General features: G+C 38.1%; 1 protein-coding gene and 1 pseudogene across 4 annotated transcripts in view; both read right to left on the reverse strand.

The window, feature by feature from the left end:
• POLH (DNA polymerase eta) overlaps window positions 1–21924 on the reverse strand; it is a 39976-nt gene that overhangs the window by 11719 nt on the left and 6333 nt on the right. For 3 of the 4 annotated variants that reach the window (XM_020976785.2, XM_020976786.2, XM_078155340.1), the window contains exons 3-7: window positions 16409–16549; window positions 13955–14089; window positions 8430–8647; window positions 2420–2589; window positions 916–1019 (exon numbers count right to left, since the gene is read on the reverse strand). In XM_020976785.2, coding sequence (XP_020832444.1) covers window positions 916–1019; window positions 2420–2589; window positions 8430–8647; window positions 13955–14089; window positions 16409–16545 — 764 coding nt within the window. In that variant the 5' untranslated portion in view covers window positions 16546–16549. Of the gene's footprint in view, window positions 1–915; window positions 1020–2419; window positions 2590–8429; window positions 8648–13954; window positions 14090–16408; window positions 16550–21924 lie in introns of those variants that run through there. The other variant, XM_078155339.1, reaches the window with a different exon arrangement.
• Window positions 15100–15612, reverse strand: LOC110201272 (large ribosomal subunit protein eL21 pseudogene; annotated as a pseudogene).

A 21924-nucleotide genomic window follows, 5' to 3' on the forward strand; every position in this document is an offset into this window, starting at 1 on the left:
CTTGTACATTATGTCTTGTACCTCTTAACACTGAATAGACAGACACTCAATTATAAATTATGTTTTGATTTTAATTTTTACTTCTGAAAGTAAATTCTGAGATATTTCAATAACCAGGAGTACTTTAACTAAAACGTAGATGGGTGATCATCAACTGCAGAACAGCTGAACAAATGAATGTAATAGAATACTTTTGTTCCATAAGAAAGGATGAAGGGGCTAATTTCAGAAAAACTGGGGAAGATTTGCATGAACTGATTCAGTGAAGTGAGCAGAACCAGGAAAACAACTTAGACTATAATGACATTGTAAAAATACATAATTTTGAAAGACTTATGAACTCTGATTAACCCAATGATCAACGATGGTTTCAGAGGGCCAAAGATAAAGAATGCTATCCACCTTCTGATAGAGAGATGATAGACTAAATATGAAGAATGACACATTTTGGGAAATGGCCAACACGAGAATTTGTTTTGCTTGTGATTCTGTAAGAGTTACAAGAGTTTTGTTTTTCTTTTTTCTTTTCTGGGGGACAAGAATGGGAGGAAAACAATATGCTTATTAATTAAAAAATAATTTACAAAAAATGCAAGAAAGGAAATGAAATTCTTATTTTGTAACCTAGTAACAGATTTTGGCAAAAAGTGTAGTGAGAAGGAAGAAAGTTTAGGCTAACTGATGATTTCAATTATCTATAGTATTCTTTGTCCTATTACCATGGAGAACCTAGAATTGAATGAACATTCAGTCAAATGTGTTTGCTTTTGAAACTTTCCTTCCATCTCCCCTACCTTTCCTGTAACCTATTTTCCATAGGCTATAGACTTACAAAAACAAAAAAAGGCAAGGTAGAACTCCAGCCTATTTTCACGACTGTTTGAATAAAAAGCAAGCTGCTCCCTAAATACTTACATTTTACCGATAGGCAGATGACTGAAGAGTTCTGGGACAGATCCATGTGACACCAGAGTCTGGCGGTTGGGTTTGTTTATTCCACAGGCCAGTTTTGCCAGGACCTGAAGCATGGAAACAGCAGAGAAATCTCATTACTGTCAATCTCACCCTCACAAAATGCTAGTGAATGCAAAAACATTATGGCTGTGTGTAGCCATAGCTTAATAGTTTCCAGATTACAAACAAAAACAAAACCAGAAACTCAAGACATCTCTAAACCCTTGTATCTCACAATATCCCCAGTGGAAAAAATGACAGAGCTCTCATCACTCTCACTATTCCCACATTTCTTCCACCTTCAGCTTTCTCCAAATCCTCCTCCATAATTCTGCCAATCTTTTCCTTGAAATATTCCCACTTTTATAGGTCTGTCAAGAAGAGAAAGTGTAGAAAGAAACTAAGGTATTATTAGTATAGCCTTGTCTTGATAAGTAAAAGTTTCACAGCTCACTGCTGAAACGAGCCAGGCCCATAAGGCTCTAGTCACATTATTAGCTAGCCATTTACTTGGTTTCATGTCTCTGTAAGCCAAATGCTTCATTTATGCAGCATCATGTCATCAATTCAGACTATACCAATTTATAATTTGTGATTAATTCAGCCAGAGGCTGGTATGTGCATGCTCCTTATCAACCTTTTCTTCTTAAAGTATAACAAATTAATGATACAAATGACATTTCAAAGGGACTACTTAAATTTTCCAAGGATGGACTGCTAAGTGAAAACTACTATTTACATTTATTTAAGCAAATATTCAAAGGATTTACATTAGGCAATATTTTGTTAGCCTCATCTGAATTACTATATGTAGATAAATTTAATAAAAACATTTAAAAAAACATCTATAATTTATACTCTTTCCTTAAATCAGATTAGCATACCCTCAATTTGGTCTGAATGCTTAAGATTTTATTGTACACATGTCTCTTATTGGTTGTATTGGAAAATAGGGAGGGAAAGTGAAGCACAGAATACACATGAGAACATTATAATACAAGGAGGCAATAGGTATCTATAGCCAGAAAAAATAAAGTTAACATGCCAAACTTTTACACGTCAAGCAATAGTCTCCCCTTTTTCCTGAAAATATGAGTTTATTTGGTTCTGTTTGTTAGCATGCTGGGGATATCCTGAGGCTTATATTGAGGTTTCAATAGGGAAGCAAACAAGGAATCTATTTTCAAACATCTATAATGGTCAAATATATGCAGCCTCTGAATATAAGCTACCATTGCAAAAACAGGTTTCTTTAAAAGGAGGAAAATAGATATAGATTGAAAAACATCAACTATACTTGGATTTTATACAAGTCAGGTTTAGGGGGAAAGTGCTGCCCATATTTGGGCCAATGTGATGTCACATGTTCATAATTACCTAAATGCTCCTACCATTCTTGTTTCACAAAATTTCACAAAGACACCTATATTTCTCTTTGAAATCCCCCTCTATCCTTAACCATCACCTTGTTGTGTGAAATCCCAGCTGAGCACTGAAAACCGGTATGCCTCTCTATAGCCGCTCTCATTTCCTCCACAATCACTGCTCCCACAGTGAGCTGCAGGTCTGGAGAGCTGGAGTCATCAAAAGGAAGAGACTCAAGCCACTGGATTACTCCCTGCTCTCGTATTTCGTCTGAGAAAGGAATGAAAGGATATCAAAACAAATAAAATATGCTCAACCCCAAATCAATGTCCCTCCTAACTATCCTAAAAGGAAAAGCCATTAGTGCAGACGTGCTACAGTCACAGGCCAGTTTGCTAGAGTAAAAGATACTCAGATTTCCATAAAGATAGAAAGCATGAGGTACTGACAGATTTGCACTTTGCTCCTATTCCAGGAACCTCCGACTAGGAGTGTACCTGAAATGGCCCTGGCATTTGAAAAATTTTGTGCCTACATAACCTCTTGGGTAGGTAAACCAGACTCAAGGTATGGGTTTAACTTAGCTTGAAGAGCTTCTGAAAAGACTGAAGAATCAGGTGAGAAAAAAGCTCTATTTAAGGTATTCGGAACAGTCACCCCCTCCTGTTCTTTCCAAGCAGGGCACATCTTTACTTTTGAGAGAACATTTTTGACTCTAAATTTAAACAAACAAAAAAGCACTTCCAAACACATGGAACATAAAGAGAATTCTCTATGTAACCATGAATCCCCATTGCTAAATACATGTTGTCTTTAGTCTACCTGTAGATTGTCATGAACAATGGCATAAATAAAGTATCTCTCTTCTAAACACAACTCCAAACAAAGTCATTTCTCACCTGGCCTCCTAACTCCTATTTTCACATCTGATGTGTCCAATAAGAAAGCATTCAAAATCCAGTCAAACCACAGCAAGAACTTCATGCTAGTAACACAATTTGTATACCTTTAGAGGTATAGTTCACAACCCTGGTTCCAGGTAAGTGATTTAAAAGCCAAATAAGACACTGGAGAGATTGGTGAGTTTACTTTCCTGACATTCATTCCTAAATGAATAGTTTTAAAGAGGCAAAACTTGATTTAATTAATTTTAATTAACTTCATTTAATTCAAGGGGATGAGTTACAGGACATATGGAAATACTAGTTAGAACGAATAGAATAAAGAAAATCTAACTAAAGTCATTTAGATGTAGGTAGTTTAAAGAGAAAGGCAGTACCGAAATGACATCTAGAAAGCATGCAAAGGACTCACTCCTGCATTGGCAACTACTTCATTACCTTTGCTGCTACCACTCTACCCTTTCTCTAGGCTACATCTGGAGTACTAGCTGCCACAGTTTTGAAAGAACACTGATAAGCTGGAAAATGTCAGAAAGCAAGCACCCAGCCTATAGAAGAAAGCCTGTGGTCCGTGTCATAGGAATGTTTGGGAAAAGAACTACAGTATTTGGCCTGGAGAAGAGAAGCCTCAATGGAGAAATAATTGTCTTCAAATATTTAAAGAGTTGTCATATAAAAGAGGGATTACAGCTTCTTCTGTTTGGCTCCAGAGGACAGGGACAGAAGCAATGTGTGGAAAATGCAAAGAAGCAGATTTAGCATTTATATCAGGAAAAACTTCCTAACAATTAATTAGGCTTATCTAGAAATGAAATGGTTTGCCTCAAGAAGTGACAGGTGCCTCCTCATGGAAGGTCTTCAAGCAGAGGCTGATTACTGGTCAGGTATGCTATAGTGGGGTTTCCTATTGGGTATGGGTTGCACTAGACAGTTCCTAAGATCCAGTCCAACACTGAGATTCTGTGAACCTTGTTCCTATTAAGCTCAATGCTATTACTTTCCAATCCCTTTCTTCTTTCCATTTGTGCCTTCTCAAACCTCAACTCAATTGTTAACTGCCCTTCAGCCTGATCTCTCTTCACATTCTTCTTAATTCTCACAGAAACCTGGATCTCTCCAGAAGATGGTTAATCTCTGGGTCAGTTTCTCCAGGGCAGACTGTACCTTTCCCCATGTAACCTAAACACAATGCACCAGATTGAGGAGCTGGAATACCCTGGGCTCTGCACTGCACCGCTACCATCATTCAGCAACCTCTCCTCATTCAAGGTTCACCACACCTGTCTATGTCAGTTCATCCAGGTTCCTAATACTATAATCTACTGCCTTCCAGGTCACATTTCCTCCTGTCTTAAAGAATTTAGTACTGACACAAAGTTTCTAACTCCCCAACCCAACTGCTACCCATATACTTTGAGACTTAATTTAAGGAGGTCCACTCAAATACCCCGTGGCCTCCCAGTTCATCAACCTCCTTAGCTCCCAAGAGCCACAAGGTTGCTCCTACCTTATTCGTTATAGGGGCAATATCTATTAGGGCTGCCACATAAGGTGGTATGGCTTTTCTTAAAAGACTTAAATCAAATGCAGGCTAGGTTAGTTTTTCCTTAAAACGTATTGAAACCATCCTTGAGACTTAATTGGTACAGGAGGCTGAGGGTGAAACCACACATGTATCTTCCTGGTAAAAGCCAGTCTACAAGGAGTTAGACTACAGAAGCAAGGAAGCTGTGCCTAACCAAATCAATGCTGTATCTACACTGTGACTCAATGTATTTACTTTTATTAACTGTTAGGTTGATTCGGAATATCTCATTCTAAACATAAACCCGAATTCCTGTCAGGCCTGACTCACTCCATGCCTCTTTGTTCCCACCATACTTGCTCAGACCTCCCCTTCCTCTCTTCTCAGTTTTGACTTTACTGTTGAACAATTCAACTCTGCTTGTAAAATAATATATAACCTTCAGTAAATGCTTATTGGCTAAATGAATGAATAAGACAGGAAGAAGAAAGTAAATGAGATATTAATAGTTAGAAGAAACCAGCAATATAGCAGCCCTGGAAAGCTTTTAGAAGAGAAAATTTTATTTCAGAATTCAATCTTTTGAGAAAGTACATACAATATTCCTTTTATTTTACCACTAAACAATTCACTTTTTAAAAAAACGAAAATCCAAGGTTGGGCTTCATAGGTAATGTAGCTGAATAGAATTGCTAGGGTTAGCACAGAAAAAGTAAGTAAAAGTTTCAGCGTCAGATTTGCCTCCACTCCTGAAAGCTTCAGTATAAGTGTCAACCGCTGAGGTCAGTTACTGCTTCTCAATCCTGAGTCCTGTGTAATTTCTTGGGCAGGTGGGTGGTGTAGTAGATAGAGCACCAGGCCTAGAGTCAGGAATATGAGTCTTTCTGAGTTCAAATCTGGCCTTAGATACTTAATAGCTGTGTGACTTTGGCCAAGTCACTGAAACACAGTTTGCCTCAGTTTCCTCATCTCTAAAATGAGATGGAGAAGGAAATGGCAAACCATTCAGGTATCTTTGCAGAGAAAACCCCAAATGTGGTCATGAAGAGTGGGACACAACTGAACAAAATTCTAATTTCTGTTCTGTACCATAAATGTTCTATTCTATACCACAAATGCCATAAAACAATAGGTTCATGTATATGAGGATTAGCTCATTAGCATTAAAAAACAAAACCAAACAATACTTAAAACACAGTAAAGCAAGAAAGTCCTCACATTTCTTAAAATGTGAGTATCCCTCAAACTTTGTTTTTGACCCTACTCTCTTCTTTTCTCTGCTGTCTTCTCCTTTGGTGATTTCGTGCATTCCCATGGCTTCAGTTAACACTTCTCTGCAACTGACTCCTAAATCTTTGCCTCCAACTCCAGCCTCTCCCCAGAGCTCAAATTCTGTATTTCCAAATGGCTGCTGCATTATCTCCACCTGGACGTGCCATGAACACCTGAAAGTCGTGTTAAAACTTAAAATCCTCGTTTTCTTTCCCAAAAGCTTCTTCCCCCTAACTACTTTATTTCTGTTGTGGCATTACCACCTTCCTAGTCACAAAACACAGTCACCTTCGATTCTTCCCATATCGAAGTTACCTGATATGTAAAATGAGAGGATTGGACTGGATGGCCTCTGGGTCCCCCTTCCAACTCTAGAGCTTTAATCTTATGATCACTTTACCACAATTATCTTTTCCATTCATCCCCCATTTTTGCCTTTCTTTGTATCCCTAGCACTTAGAACAGTTTAAGCACATAGTAGGTGCTTTAAAATATTGGTTGACTGACTTTTCATTCAATTACTGAAATCACCCTAAATCAACTCCTTATTTTTATTCTTGCTTCCTGATCACATTCTAGTCAATCCCCTCTCCAGCCCATCCTTCACACAGCTGTCCAAGTAATCTTCCTAATATACTACTATGATGTGATTCATCTATTCAAAAAACCTTCAGTGGATCCTGGCATTAGAGGGGTACTCCACAATCTGGCTCCAGCTCACCTTTCTAGCCTTAGCTAATATAACCTTGTTACATAGCATATTCTTGTCAAACCAGACTGGCTTTCTAGCTTCTATTATTTTCCAGTCTTTTTCTGTCACTATGCTTTTGCTTATGATATGCCTTTATTCCTAGAATGGACCCACTTTTCCCCAACCGGACCCCACCATCTGTTGAAGCCTCTCCCTTCCTTGAAGGCCCATCTCAGATGCCATGTCCTTCATGAAGCATTTCCTGAACTTCCCTATCTTCCCTGATGTCCCCACCTCCATGCTGGCAGTTGAAGTTGATCTTTTTCATAGTACTTTGACTGGAAATCTTTTTTTGCACATACCACATTCTCTCTTTTGTAGCATAGTTATTTGTGTACATGTCCTTCCTTCCAAGTTATATGTTGTTTATTTTTAAATTCCCAATGCCTAGCACACAGTAAGCACTCAGCCACTGTTTGTTCAATTTAATTGGTTGCTCTGAAATCAGGCAGAGGTTCCCTGACTATATAGTCAGCTTTAGACCAATGGCACAGCTTCTGAAGGCAATTACAGAATTACAGAACAGTTTCTTCAAGGAGATAATTCCTTACAGATTTGTGTCTAGACAGTTTCCTAAATTTAGAGCCAACAAGCATCCAATATTCAATGTTTTCTAATAAAATGGCTAATCTTAGTGGAAATAATGTTACAAAAGTATTCTAAGAACATAAAAATGGTGCCTGTTGCTGACAGAGTGAAGGCTAGTCACAACATTGTTCTGAATGTAATACTTGTTAACTAGGATGAAAGGCTTTAGGACACCAAATCCTAGGCTTTGGGAAAGCTAATGGAGTCCTAATGTAAAAACATTTAAGAATATAAGATCTTATTCTTTGAACTTTCTGAGACTAAGAACCTGGAAACATCACAAGGACAAAATACAGTAAAGCTTTTCTTGTATTTACTTTGCCCTATAGCAGGGTTGGGAAACCTGCTGTATAGTTTCAGACATTAACACTCTAAGGTTTATAAAGATATTTGTGTCTATTATCTTCTTCAGTCGTCACAACAACTGTGTGAGATAAATACTAAAGATATTGTTATAATTGTTATTATATGTTATATTATTTTGGGGAAACTGAAGCTGAGAGCAGCTGAGTGACTTATAATGGTCACATAGTTTGTAAATGCTGGAGGTAGAAGTCAAACTAGTCTCTTCTGCTCCAAGTCCAGTGTTTTGCCCACTATGTCACCCTGCTTCCCCTAGTCTAATATATTATCTTAAAAAAACAAAAAACAAATGTACAATTGTTACTAACCTTATTTCATGCTTTTAATTTAATCAGAACACTTTCACATAAATTCCCCATTTTATCCTCACAAAATTCTTATGGAGGTATGAATCGCAGGTATTTTGTCCCAGAAATAGAATAAATAAATATCTTCACTAACTATTACAATGACATCAAGCTAAACTAAATTAAAAAGGGAAAAAGCTGCCCCAGGTATATCTAAAAGAAATTGGCTTCTTAATAACTTGGTAACTACTCTTTCCCGGAAAGGAAAAGTGAGTCTCTTTTCCAAGTGTTATTTTTTTTAAAGTTACTTCCTGTTTGATGAATGCAGCTTTACCTGTAAAATTAATCCTAAGAATCAGCATGACTGAGGAAAGCAGATTTCAAAGGCAGGAAAAGGAACTAATATGTTGTTACAGAAGTACCTTTTTGAACAGGTCCCTCCAGGTCCCTAGTGCCATGGGGAAACCCCTGGATGTAGGTGCTTGCCAACGAGTTTGCTGTGATAGGATGCGCTTGCAGCTTTTGCAGTCTCTCTTGTACAGCACTAGTTAGATCTACGTAGGCCTCATCGATGCTGGAACGCTCAATCACAGCAAAACGAGACATCACCTTCATCACTTCCACACTGGCCTCCCGGTACCTGAAGATTATAAAAATCATAGGCTGTTGGCCAGGAGCCTCAGTACTGACAGCATGTTGGTCCTTTTCCTGGCTCTGCCATTGGCATTCTGAAGGAACTGAAACAAGTTTCTTTTCTTTGTGTATAAAATGGAACTATATAAACACCATCCACTTACTTGGATTCTTATGGAAATTACAAGTAGGCAACAAGTAAAACACTCAAATGAGTAAAAAAACTATAAAAAAAGTTAATATTTTATTATTATTATTTTGGATGGGAAGAGGATACTCAGGTATCAAATTTGGAAACAGGTTATAATATAGGAGACAAAAGAAAACCAGAAAAGGACATAATAAACTACACAAGGTGGTGCTTTTTCACACCTTCCTAAAGCAAATCAAAATTACTATATGGAAAGCATGTAATCTTCATGAACATAACATGTTGTTTATTTGCTAGCTGTAACAAACATAGCTCTAGGGGCAGCTAGGTGGCACAGTGGATAGAGCTTCAACCTTGGAGTCAAGAGAAACCCAGTTCAAATCTGGCTTCAGACACTTGACATTTAACTAGCTGTGTGACCCTGGGTAAGTCACTTAACCCTGATTGCCTCACCAAAAAGCAAAACAAAAAACCATAGCTTTACAAAGGAATCTTTTCCTTATAGATTCTTCTTTGTAATGAAAAAAAAATCGCAAATATATTTTTTCTCCTTTAAGAAAAAATAAACCAAGTTATTTTTATTTCAATTTTTCCAGGTTTTACTTTTTAAATGGCCAAAGAAGACTCAGAACTCTAACTCTATTGCTCTAAACAGCTACAATCATTTTCTAATTCAGATTCACCATTCCAGGGTCTCAAAAAGATGTATTATTAAAGAGATAACAAGAAATATATAACAAAGAGTTAAGAAATCATGGACTCTTTAAGATGAAATAGATCTTGACCTATACCAAATCATATATCTGAATACAGATGAATATAATGTTTAAATTTCCTAGTAAATGAGGTTCAATAACTTCCTTCCTTCCTTGGGTATCTCGTTCCATTGTATAACAACCAACAGTTAGAAATTCCATCTGCTTAGCTATCTGCTTACATTTCCTGCTGGAATGTAAAAGCCATTTCCTAGTCTATTTTCAGAAGCAATAAAGGATACCTGGTAACTATTAAATTTTGTCTCTAGTAATCCTTTTTTGTAGGAGAACAATGTAGTTATCCTCTATGAACTCAGAATTTAAAGCTCAAACTCAAAAGTTTAGGGGTCTTTCTGTAAATATTGTTATAACAATTCTTTGAGAGTAAAACAGGATTTTTATACAGATCACCCACCTATCTCTTCAATTTAAATAATCAAAATTCTCTAATCTTCCTCATAGGACCTACATTTCAACCAATAAGTTATTCTGTTGGGCTTTCTAGACTTTCTCCATGCTGTCTCCAGGTATCCCTCTTGGGCTGCAGGCTTCATATTTTAATAAGCATCTGACCAATACAGGCTGTGAGAGGATTACCCTGCAGTTTCCACAAGTAGTATTTTTATCTTAGCACAGACATGTATTTTATGTTATACAACCCATTCCCAAGCTAATTAAAAGAATTTTTTTTTTAGGCAATGGGGGTTAAGTGACTTGCCCAAAGTTACATAGCTAGGGTCAAGTGTTTGGTCTGAGGCTGGATTTGAACTCAGGTCCTCCTGAATTCAGGGCCAGTACTCTATCCACTGCACCACCTAGCTGCCCCATTAAATACTATTTTTAATTTTATTCCCAATAAACACCAAATAAAATGGTTTTTATACACATACACACACACACACACACACACACACACACACACACACACACATATAGTAGAACAGAAAGAGAATTGTAGATTAAAGTACAGATTCCTATTATGCACAGATTGTTTTGGTGGTGCAGTAGATAGAGCACTAAACCTTTAGTCAGAAAGACTCATCTTCCTGAGTTCAAATTCAGCCTCTGACATTTACTAACTATGTGACCCTGGGCAAGTCACTTAACCTGTTTGCCTCAGTTCCTCCTCTGTAAAATAAGATGGAAAAGGAAAGGGCAAAACATTCCCATATCTTTACCAAGAAAACTCCAAATGGGGTCACGAAGAGTCAGACATGACTGAAAAACAACAGAATAACAATAAAATAAAATCAACTTGTAGCTTTCAAAAGCTGATCCGCTTGTCTGGCCTTCCTTCTGTTCTTATTTCTCCATTTTAAAAAAAGATCTCTCAATCATCTTTTTTCCTCTACTCCATCCCCTCTTGTGCTTTAATGCTATCGCCCATTAAGGGGAAAAAGGCACAAAAAAAGCCTTATAACAAATATAGTCAGGGGCAGCTAGGTGGCACAGTGGATCTGCATCAACCCTGGAGTCAGGAGGACTTGAGTTCAAATCTGGCCTCAGACACATAACACTTATTAGCTGTGTGACCCCCATTGCCCAACCAAAACCAAAACAAAACAAATATAGTCAAACAAAACAAATTTCCTTATTGACTGTGTTAAATAATGTAAGCCTCATTCTGCATCTTGAGCCTATCCCATCTTTGTCAAAAGGTGGGTACTAACTTCATCACCAGACCTCTGGAATCATCATTGAATTGATTGAGTTTTCAAGTCTTTCAAATCTGACTTTCTTTATTACGTTGTTGCTATTGTATAAACTGTTCTGGATCTGCCCTCTGTATCAGTTCATACAAGTCTTCCCAAGTTTCTATAAAATAGTTCATTCTACTCCATTCATATACCATAATTTGTTGAGGCATTCATTCCCCAATAAATGGATACCCCCTTAATTTCTCGTTCTGCACTCCTACAAAAAGAGGTGTTATAACTATTTTTGTACATATGGGTCCTTTTTTCAAAAAAATCTCTTCAGGGTAGTGGTATAGCATGGTCCAAAGGTATTCAAAGTTGAGTAACTTTGGGGGCATGGTTACAAATTGTTTTTCAGAACAGGTAATGTGAACAGAATCAGAACAGGTGAATGTTTTGTCAACAATGCACTAGTTCTCGAGCTAATTTTGATGTAACAGTTTAAAATTGCCAGTTCTCAACAAGTTTGTGGCACATAATGACCCTGAAGCTGGTTTACACCATAAATGCATAAGATTTTCTGTCTTGTACTTGTAATTGCTTGATCTAGTACTACATTGTAAATCTGGTAAAAAATGAAGTTTCAGGATTTAATGCCAAAGTAATTATAATGTGAACACAAGCTTAAGCTTCCTCTCAATACAACATGGCAAGGGTGCACAATTTAGGTCTAAGCACAATCTATCCTACTTAGTAAGCTCAAAACAATCTGTGGTTAGAAATGGCTTGTTTTTCTTTCAATAACTTCAACTTGGAGTTGGCCATGCCACAGCTTCCATGTTCTTCCATATTATAGGCATTTAGGTGGTACAGTGGATAGAGTGCTAGGCCTGGAGTCAGGAAGACCTGAGTTTAAAACCAGACACCAGCTCTTAGGCAAGTCACTCAACCTCTGTTTCTCTCAGTTTCTTCAATTGTCAAATTAGGGACAGCACTTACCTCCCAAGTCTATTGTAAGGGTCAAATGAAATAATATTTATAAAGTACTTAATACAGTGCCTGGCACATAGTAGGCACTATATTGCTAGTTTGTCATCATCATCATCATCATTTATTAAGAGGCATGATTGCAAAAAAATGGCCTTGGGATCAGAAGGCTGGGATTCCACTCCTGCCTCCATTACTTTTTAGCTATATGACCTTACTCAAGTCAATTTATTTCTCCAAGTCTCAGTGTCTTCAAATTTAAAATGGAAAAATACATGCATTGCCTGCTTCATGGTGTTGCTGTGAGAAAACAGCTTTGTAGACCATCAAGTACTGGTTCAGAGATGGATCCAGAAACAGATCAAACCTGAAACCACAAGTCTTGGTCATGGCCACACAAACTAGAATTGTGTTTTAGCTCTGACTCAGGGAGCTATGTATATTGCCTATGTGTACTTCTGGGAATTGTGAGGCAAAGATAGCTTAGCTTTAAAAGTTTATTTCCATCTTGAATAAAAGTTTGGTGTCAAAGTGCCTTAGCCTGTCCTGTTAAAACTCTCATAATTGAGTCTTAGTGATAGTTCAACCTAAGAATGTTGCACGAGATCTTCAAAGTCCTTCCTTTTGCTTCTGTGAATAAGAGAATAAGTATTATACAGATAATGGAATAGGTATTATATGAAACTGGTCTTAAGAGGACTAAGAAAGGGTAACAAGGACTGGAGGATGTATAAATTCAGTTCAACAAACATTTATGAAATATTTGCTGTGTATAGAATGCAGGGCACTACTACCCTGGGTGCTAGGACAAGATGCAAAGTTTAGATAGGCCATAATCCTAGCCCTCATGGAATCTAGTAGGGTGATTTGACATACATATAACCAAGTGTGTGTGTCTGTGTTACTGACTGGGGAAGGAGAAAGAAAAGGGGGCATTAATGAATGCTTCATGGAGAAAGTAACATTTGAACTCTGCTTTAAATGATGCATAAAAATTCAACAGACTGCAAGGGGAGGGGGAAAGGAAACAAGGCATTCCAGTGAAAGAAATAGAAAAGGAAGAGTTAGAAAAGCACGCAAACAACTAAAAGAACGGGGTGTCTCTGAAGGAAAGGGAGAAGAATATCCAGAAGGAAGAAGTCATCAACAGCGTTGAAAATGCTTTACAAAAAAATAAAGCCCTTGGCATCAGAAAGTGATATGATTTTATCAGTGGAAATTACATTAAAGAGAAGGCATTACCATTCGCCTTGTTGCTGCAACCCAAGAACCATGGGACTTTTCCATCTAACTTGCAGCTGAAACCTTCCATATGTGTTGTCTCCCTCAATAGAATGTGAGCTCCCCCAGGAAGATCTCACTTTTCTATTTGTAAATACAGCACTTAGCACTGTGATTTGCCTGAATTAAATGCTTGATAAATGTTTTATTCATTCATTAAAGAGGGGATGATTGCTAAAACAAAGTTCTTGAGAAAACAATGCAATAAAAGAACATAGATATATGCCTTACCAAAGATGATGTGCTATCCCTACTCTATCATAAGAGAGAAAAAAAGAATGGGTGATGAGTTTAAATATAACGAGGAGTTTGAAGGAAAGGAGAAGGATACCTGGTTATTAGAATGGTTGTTAATAGTTCCTGGAATCTAAACCAAAGTTTCTGGGAAGGTGACATCATTCAGGCACTGTCAGTTCAAAATAGCACTAAAATCCCCATTCTGGGCATCATGGACCATTAATACCAATCCCTTCCCCTTTATCCCAAACAATTTTTCTCCTTACTTGGTGAGGTCAGCTTTCCCTCGGGTCTCATGAACTTGTGCTAGCAGAAGATCTGGACATAGCTTCTTAGCATCATCTGCCCACATATACCTAGTAACTCCAAATGCACGAGCTTCATAACTGACTGAAATTATTCTAGACAAAAAGAGTAGGCAGTTACTATATGACCACAAGCAACAAAAAAGGGAAGCGTTTACAATAATAATTTACTAGATAAAATGAGAGGCTACCATAGACTGTAATCAGAGATGAGCAAGTGGTGCTCATTTTAAGCAATGGCACTGAACAACAAAAGAGATGCAAACTGAAACAAGTTCACTAAAGCAGAAGTCAAGTCACATAGGTACCTAAGGTGACAAAGATAGCAAATGATACACTAAGCTTCACAGTTACATTACTTATACTGGGAATAACAATCAGCATTAGCAGTACCCTAAAATAAAGATAATGATAGTATAGATGGAAAGGTAAACATGAAACGCTGCAATGCTATTGGATATTTCTGATGCTTCCTGTGTGTTCATCATCTACTAATCAAATCAAGATAGAGTGTTTTTAAAGAAATATTTTCCTGGGGCAGCTAGGTGGTGCAGTGCATTGAGCACCAGCCCTGAAGTCAGAAGGACCTGAGTTCAAATCTGACCTCAGATCAAACAGTTGACACTTACTAGCTGTGTGACCCTCAGCAAGTCACTTAACCCCAACTGCCTGAAAATTTTAAAAAAAAGAAATATTTTCCTGTAACTCAAATAATAGCATTGATATGTTTATATGATATGCCTTTCATATAGAAGGCAGTCCAATGAGCCCAAAGAGATAAGAATGACAGGAGGGAAATAAAGTTGTATAGCCTTATAGTCTACTGTTAGGTAAGGCCTAACATGTAATAATCTGTATAATACCTTTCTTATGCTGAAAAAAAGCAATTTCCAGACATTATTTCACTGTAATTTACTACGCCCTAAGAGTCGCCTCAAGTATTATCCAAATTTGCAATTGCTGATACACATACTGGTTGACTGTATACCTTGCTAAAGTTCATAAAGAAAACAAATGTTAGTCAGACTAGGACCAGGTCCTTCAATGTATCGTGTACTCTATCTCTAGTTCTAGATTTTTTTTTAACCCAAGAATTTTTATTGTTTTTATTTTACAGCCATTTACGCCATGAATTCGTAGGGGATCGCTTCCAACAGCTCAGGTTCCTTGCCATTGGTTCTCACAAAGTGTGCTTCTCTGGGTGGAGCAGGCTGGTGCTTCAGCTGAACCCAAGTGCCTTTTTCTTTGGCTTCCTTCTTCTTCTGATCATTTTCCTTTACCGGCTTCAGGAAGCTATCTCTGCTCTTGGAATGCTTAATATGCTCAATACGAACATTAATTCTCTTGGCTAGAATCTTGCCCTTAACCTGTTTGTTTACAACAATGCCTACAGCATGTTGAGTAACATTATAGACCCGTCCAGTCTTGCCATGGTAACATTTGTGGGGCGTTCCTTGCTGAACTGTGCCCATACCCTTGATATCTACAATATCACCTTTCTTGTATATTCGCACATATGTAGCCAGAGGGACAACACTATGTTTTCAAAAGGGCCTAGAAAACATGTATCGAGTCCCTCTCCTTTTTCCTTTTGTGTTCGTCATTTTGGCGACTCACTGGAATATGGCGGAGCTGGCAGAAAAGTATCTCTTCTAGATTTTTAAGCCACTGAGGGTCATAAACCAGTAGAGGGGTACAGCCAGTAGGTTTTTGAAAACTAATGTGAGACAAGTACTTCACTGCCCATCAAGCTGGCTGCAGTCTTCTGGCCTTCTCCATCATATCCCCATGTTGGGCACCTTCCCTCCCTCCTCATCCCAACACAACTTGCCCCCTCTTAGCTTCTTTTTTAAGGGTTGATTTCCCCCATTAGAATGTAAGCTCTTTGAGGGCAGGAACTGTTCTTTCTTTTTGCCTGTATTTGTATTCCTAGAATTTAGTTCAGTGCTAGGCATATAACAGGCAAGCACTTAAAAAATGCATGTTGACTGACAAGAAAACTAGAAGTTGGGGAGGAACGAGGGTAAAACAAAGCATGGTAACAACCAAGGTCTGAGGAAGAAGGTCAAGAATAGAGACTAAGTTTCAGAGAGACAGATTTCAGCTTGATTAGAACTATCCAAAAGAAGAATGGGAAGACCGGATGACCATTTGTCAGGGATGCTGTAGAGAGGATTCTTGTTCAGGTAGAAGTTGACTAGAAGGCTTCTTCTAACTCTAAAATTCTATGAGCACTTAGAAATTAAAAACATCAGAAGGTCATATAATAGCTAAGATTCCACATTTCTAGGCATAGAAATCATAGCTGAAATTTAAATTATGGCAGTTCAGGGAAGTCAGTCTTAATTATGCTATTTAGTCCAATACAGATTTCTAAATATGACCTGATGGTGCTAAAAATGTAATGACACATACCCACCACCCCTCCATGATTTGTACTGCACAACTGCACAAGGTTTGTTTCTCAAATGTGGATTCTGCTTCTGTTCCACTTGTACAAAGAAGCAATCCATGTCCACCAGGGCAACCACGCGCTCCTGCCCAATTGCCATTTTCCTGTTAACAAAAATGAAATGTTTTATAATCAATGAATCAGATAAAGACAACTAAAAAGACATACGGGAAAACAACATTTCCATTCATATTTAAGCATTAATCTATGCTCACCACTTAGAAAAGTTAACCATCAGGAAATATTTAGGCATGTAAAAAAGCTTAAGAGGTATGAATAAATAATTTCACTCATAAAGCTACCCCTGGCTCCAAAAAAGAAGAAAAGTAAACTAGGAAGTAGCAATATTATCTTTTCCTTAATCCTAAAACATGATTAAAATTTCTTTTAAAAGCATGAGTTAGTGCTCTCAGGACTCTCATCAATACGAACTTCATAATCCTGTAAGATCACATTGGCCTGTGTACTGAGGCCTCATTAATACCCTCTGTCCCAGGTCCCTTCTCCTTGGAAGGTAGAGTAAGGAGCTCCTCCCAAAGCCTCAGTTTGAAGGCCCAGGCCAGCCACTGCCTCATTTCCTACCCAACTGCACTCCTTTGGACTTCATTGTATTCTCTAGCTGGGTATCTTCATCCTGCTCCCATTTTCAACTGCTTTTTGTGTACTGTCTTCCCCATTAGGTTGTGAGTTCCTTGAGGGAAGAGACTATCTTTTTTTTTTTTTCCATATTTGTATCTCCAGTGCTTAGCACTGAACTTAGCCTTACTGGACTGACAAGATCAAGATAAAAACCTGAACTCCCTGTCTTCGATGTCAAGCTCCTTCAGCACCGAATCTGGTCTACATGAGTCCAGTTAAAGAACTTCATGTGGGAAAAGGGTGTTCCCTGTGACATGGGTAAAAAACATAAATATGTTTTACTTGTTACATTTATGTGTATGTAACACAATTTAAAAATTTGGTAATGAAAAAAAAGGATAAGTTAGTTTTTTACATGGGGTAGATGGTATAGAGGACAAGTTATAGTCATTGCTCAACCCATGGTTTAAAACAAAGTACAAAAGAAAGAAATCATCTATACTGAGGTATCTCTGAAGATATCTTTTCAACGGCCCTGAACATTGCAGAGAACTTCTGGAAAAGATTTATACCATTCAAGAAAGTTTGGCCTAACCATCTTCCAAAGAAAAAGCAAATGGATAAAAAAATGCCAATTATCTAGATTATGACAACCTATAGAGCTTGTCCCTCCATAACTATACTTTAGACTGAGAGTACAAGTGGACAAAATGGGCCAAGAACTTAAGCGAAAGGGAAGAGTAGGTAGGATTGCTTTCAGGAAATTGAAGAGCTTCTTTAGTGACCCTACCTTCTCCTAGATGCAAAGGACCATTTTTTTTTTCATACCAATATCCTTTTGGTGTTTCAGATGCTGTGCTTGGTTTCAAATCCACCATCATCATGTACCCCCAGGATAAGTTCATCACTAGGAAATGCATCATCGTGGAGACTGCATCAGCTTTCGTACTCACTTTATCAATACCCTCAGTTGCCTCTACCCCTCTGATTGGAGGGCTGAATGTCAAAGCAAAAACTCTTCCCAAAGTCTTCCTTTGTAGAAGGCTCAGAAGTCCAGTCAACTCTTCATTATTGCTTATTTCTACTTCAACATCATTATGCCCCCTTCCCCCTACCAGGTACCCTTTGCCCCAACCCACCTCCCTTTCAGCTTCCTTTTGGATATTTTCCCCCCATTAGAGTGTAACCTAGCACATAGTAGGTGCTTAATAAATTTGTATTGTATTGTGTTCTATGGCTTTGAGTCATGGAACTCTAGTCTCCAAAGAATTGAAATGAGTCTCACTCAGAAGGCAAGGGAGAGATGCAAGTGGGATGTGAGGAGACTGGAACATATGACAAATCCTTCAAAAGCCACAAAAAAAAAAGAAAACCAAACAAAAACCCAAGAGAAAGGACTTTAAAAAAAATAAGAAAAAAATAAAATGGAGTAAGAACATGGCGAGAACAAGGGTTAAACCAGTGGCCACTACCTCATTCCTCTACACATATGCTCAAGATGTCAGGAGAAAGTGAGTAAGGCCATTGACACATAGGAGACCATGGCTAAGGGTCACACAGAATTGGCAGGCATGTAAGGGTTGCCATCAACATTGCTTGGGGTGAATATTCTAATGAGATCACAGGTCCATTTGAGTATTTTAAAGCAGCAACAAACATTTAATTGGACATTCCCTACATTAATGGGGGTTTTTTTCAATTTTTTAAATTAAAAAAAATTTTTTTTGTTTTCATTAACATCATTGTTTCCCCATTCCCAGAAAACACTGTTTTCTAAGATCCTACCAAATCCTGCCAAACCAAATCCAGTTATGCAGGATTCCTAGCTTCTCTATCTCCTTTTTACCTAACCTTATAATGTGCATGAGTTCTAAAATTACCTTTTCTTTGTGCTACTACAAATGAAATTAAATGCTTCCTAAGCTCTTAACAAGGTACCCTGCAATACCGAAAATATAGTTCTTTTCCTTTTTTTTTAAAATATAAAGGAATAGTTTCCTTTATAACTTCCAAATTTCCAAGTTTTTAATTGATTCCCATCCCTTAGCAACCTTCATCATCCTAATTCTTCACTCCCAATCCTGGGCTACTGAACACTGATAAAGTTTAAAAAAGATTTCACCTGCTACAAATTTATACTGCACAGCCTCAGCCAGGTTATCGACAGCTGATTAAAAATCCTTCTACTCTGTTCTCATCAGCTGAGAATCTCAAGATCTCAGAACTGGAAAGGAACTCAGAGGCATCTAAATCCAATTCACACCTTAACCAAGAATTCCTTCAACATCTCCAACAAAGAGCTCACAAACCTTCATTCAAACTCCAACGAGGGAGAAATCACTACCTCCTGAGGCAACACATTTCACTTTCAGAAAACACCAATTGTTAGGTTTTTTCCTTCATCAAGATGAAACTGACTGCCTACAAATGCACTCTCATGGCCCATACTTCTAGTAGATGACTTAGCCTTCCTTCTACTTCACCATGGAAACAGGCCCTAAACAGGAGTTCCATACTCTACATCTTAGAACTCCTTGACATTATCTCCCATTTTTTGCTCTTTTCTGCCTTCTCCAGGACCTTGCTCCAACAATATTTCTTTCTTTCTCATGCTCTCCTTCTCTACGGAGATCTTCCCATCTGTCTATAAACATGCTTAGGTGTTCCAAATGCTAAAAAAATAAAAACAAACCTTTTGACCTGATGCTTTGTCTTGTCCAGCTACCATACAAACCATTTCTTCCTTACCTTTCACTGCCAATTTCCTTTTTTTTTTTTTTGGCTTTTTGGTGAGGCGATCAGAGTTAAGTGACTTGTCCAGGGTCACACAGCTAGTAAGTATTAAGTGTCTGAGGCTGGATTTGAACTCAAGTCTTCCTGACTCCAAGGCCAGAGCTCTATTCACTGCACCACCTAGCTGCCCCCTTTTTTTGGCTAGGCAATGGGGTTAAGTGACTTGCCCAGGGTCACACAGCTAGTAAGTATTAAGTGTCTGAGGCCACATTTGAACTCAGGTCCTCCTGATTCCAGGGCCAGTGCTCTATCTACTTTGCCACCTAGCTACTTCTCAATTTCCTTAAAAACACCATGCCTCTATCTCTATGCCATTGCTTCTTTACCACCCATTCTCTCTCCTCAACTTTCTGCAATTTAGTTTCCACCCCAACAAATTCTTTTTTTTTCCAACAAATCCTACTGAACCTTTTCTTACCACTGACTTCTTTATTGACAAGTCCGATGGCCCTTTTTTTAAACCTTCATCCTTGACCTCTGAAGCAATTTACGGTGTTCTTGACACCGTTTCCCATCTCTTCTGCATATCTTCACATTCTTTGCTTCGGGGAGCTCACACTTTCCTGGTTATCCACTGACCTCTGTAATTACTACTTTCTTTTTCACTGGTTCTCGTATGATTACCAACCCCTTTGGGGTGTTCCCCAAAGGTCTGTCACAGGTTCTCTTCTCTCTCTATGAGTTTTGATTATACCATTCATTCCCATGGTTTCATTAGCATCCCCATGCAGATTATTCCTTAATCTATATATCCATATATGTAATCTCTCTTGAACTTGTTACCTGCAGCGTCAACAATCTGCTGGACATCTGCAAGTGGATATCCCATCGCAAACTCAATGTGTACATAATGGACCTGATCATCTTCCTATTTAAATATACACCTCCTCCAAACTTTCCTATTTCTGTTGAGGTTCATAGGTTCACCCAGGACCATAATCTGCATCATACTTGACTCACCCCTTTACTCCTCACTCCCCATTATAATCAGTTGCTAAGACCTGTCAATTCTAACTCTACAACATCTTTCACAACTGTCTCCTGACTCAAGAGACTACCACCTAACTTCAGTCTCCTATGAACAGTTACTTAGACTATTGTAATAGATTATTTCTTCATCCATCAGCTTTTTATCTCTCCCCTATTCAATCCATTCAACACACAACTGACACAGTAACCATCCTAAGACAGAGGTCTGATTATGCCATTCCCATGCTCAAAAAACTTCAGGGGCTTCCTATTGTGTCTAAGGTAAAATACAAATTCATCAGCCTGGCATATTAGCAAACTCGGATGGAAAATGATTAAAGACAAGTCATTACCCAGATAACTTCCACAATCTTTCTCCCATCTATCTTTTCAGCCTAATTTTACTTCCTTAAAGCACTATATATGTTCCAGCCAACCTGAACTAGCTACTTTGTGAATTCAATATTCCATCTTCTATCTCCAAGAATTGGAACAAACTGTCCCCCATACATGAGATATACCCCTTCCTCCTCACAGCCTTCCAGAATTCTTAACTTTTTTATCTTTTTTTTTTTTTGGTGAGGCATATGGGGTTAAGTGACTTGCCCAGGGTCACACAGCTAATAAGTATCAAGTGTCTGAGGCCAAATTTGAACTCAGGGCCTCCTGACTCCAGGGCCGGTGCTCTATCTACTGTGCCGCCTAGTTGCCCCAATTCTTAACTTTTTTCAAAACTCACTCACGTCACCTTCTTCCCCGAACTCTTCCTTGTTCTCCCCAGTTGTTAGTGTTCTGCCTCTTCAAATTACCTTTCATTAATTTATCTGAGTATATATTGTATCACTCCAGTAGAATGTAAGCTTCTCAAGACCAATTACTGTTTCATTTTTATCTTTGTAATCCCAATGCCTAGTGTATGGTATATAGCTAATAAATGTATGTTGAATTCACATCAAAGGCTATTTCCTCCAGGAGCTCCCAGTTAATAATAACCTTTTCCAAATGCTCTAAATCATTACTGATTAGAGAAATGCAAATCAAAACAACTCTGAGGTACCACATCACACCTATCAGATTGGCCAACATGACAAAACAGGAAAATGATAATTGTTGGAGAAGATGTGGGAGAATTGGAACA

The sequence above is a fragment of the Phascolarctos cinereus genome, unplaced genomic scaffold (genome assembly GCF_003287225.1).
Source record: "Phascolarctos cinereus isolate Bilbo 61053 unplaced genomic scaffold, phaCin_HiC Scaffold_5;HRSCAF=322, whole genome shotgun sequence".
Lineage (NCBI taxonomy): Eukaryota > Metazoa > Chordata > Mammalia > Diprotodontia > Phascolarctidae > Phascolarctos > Phascolarctos cinereus.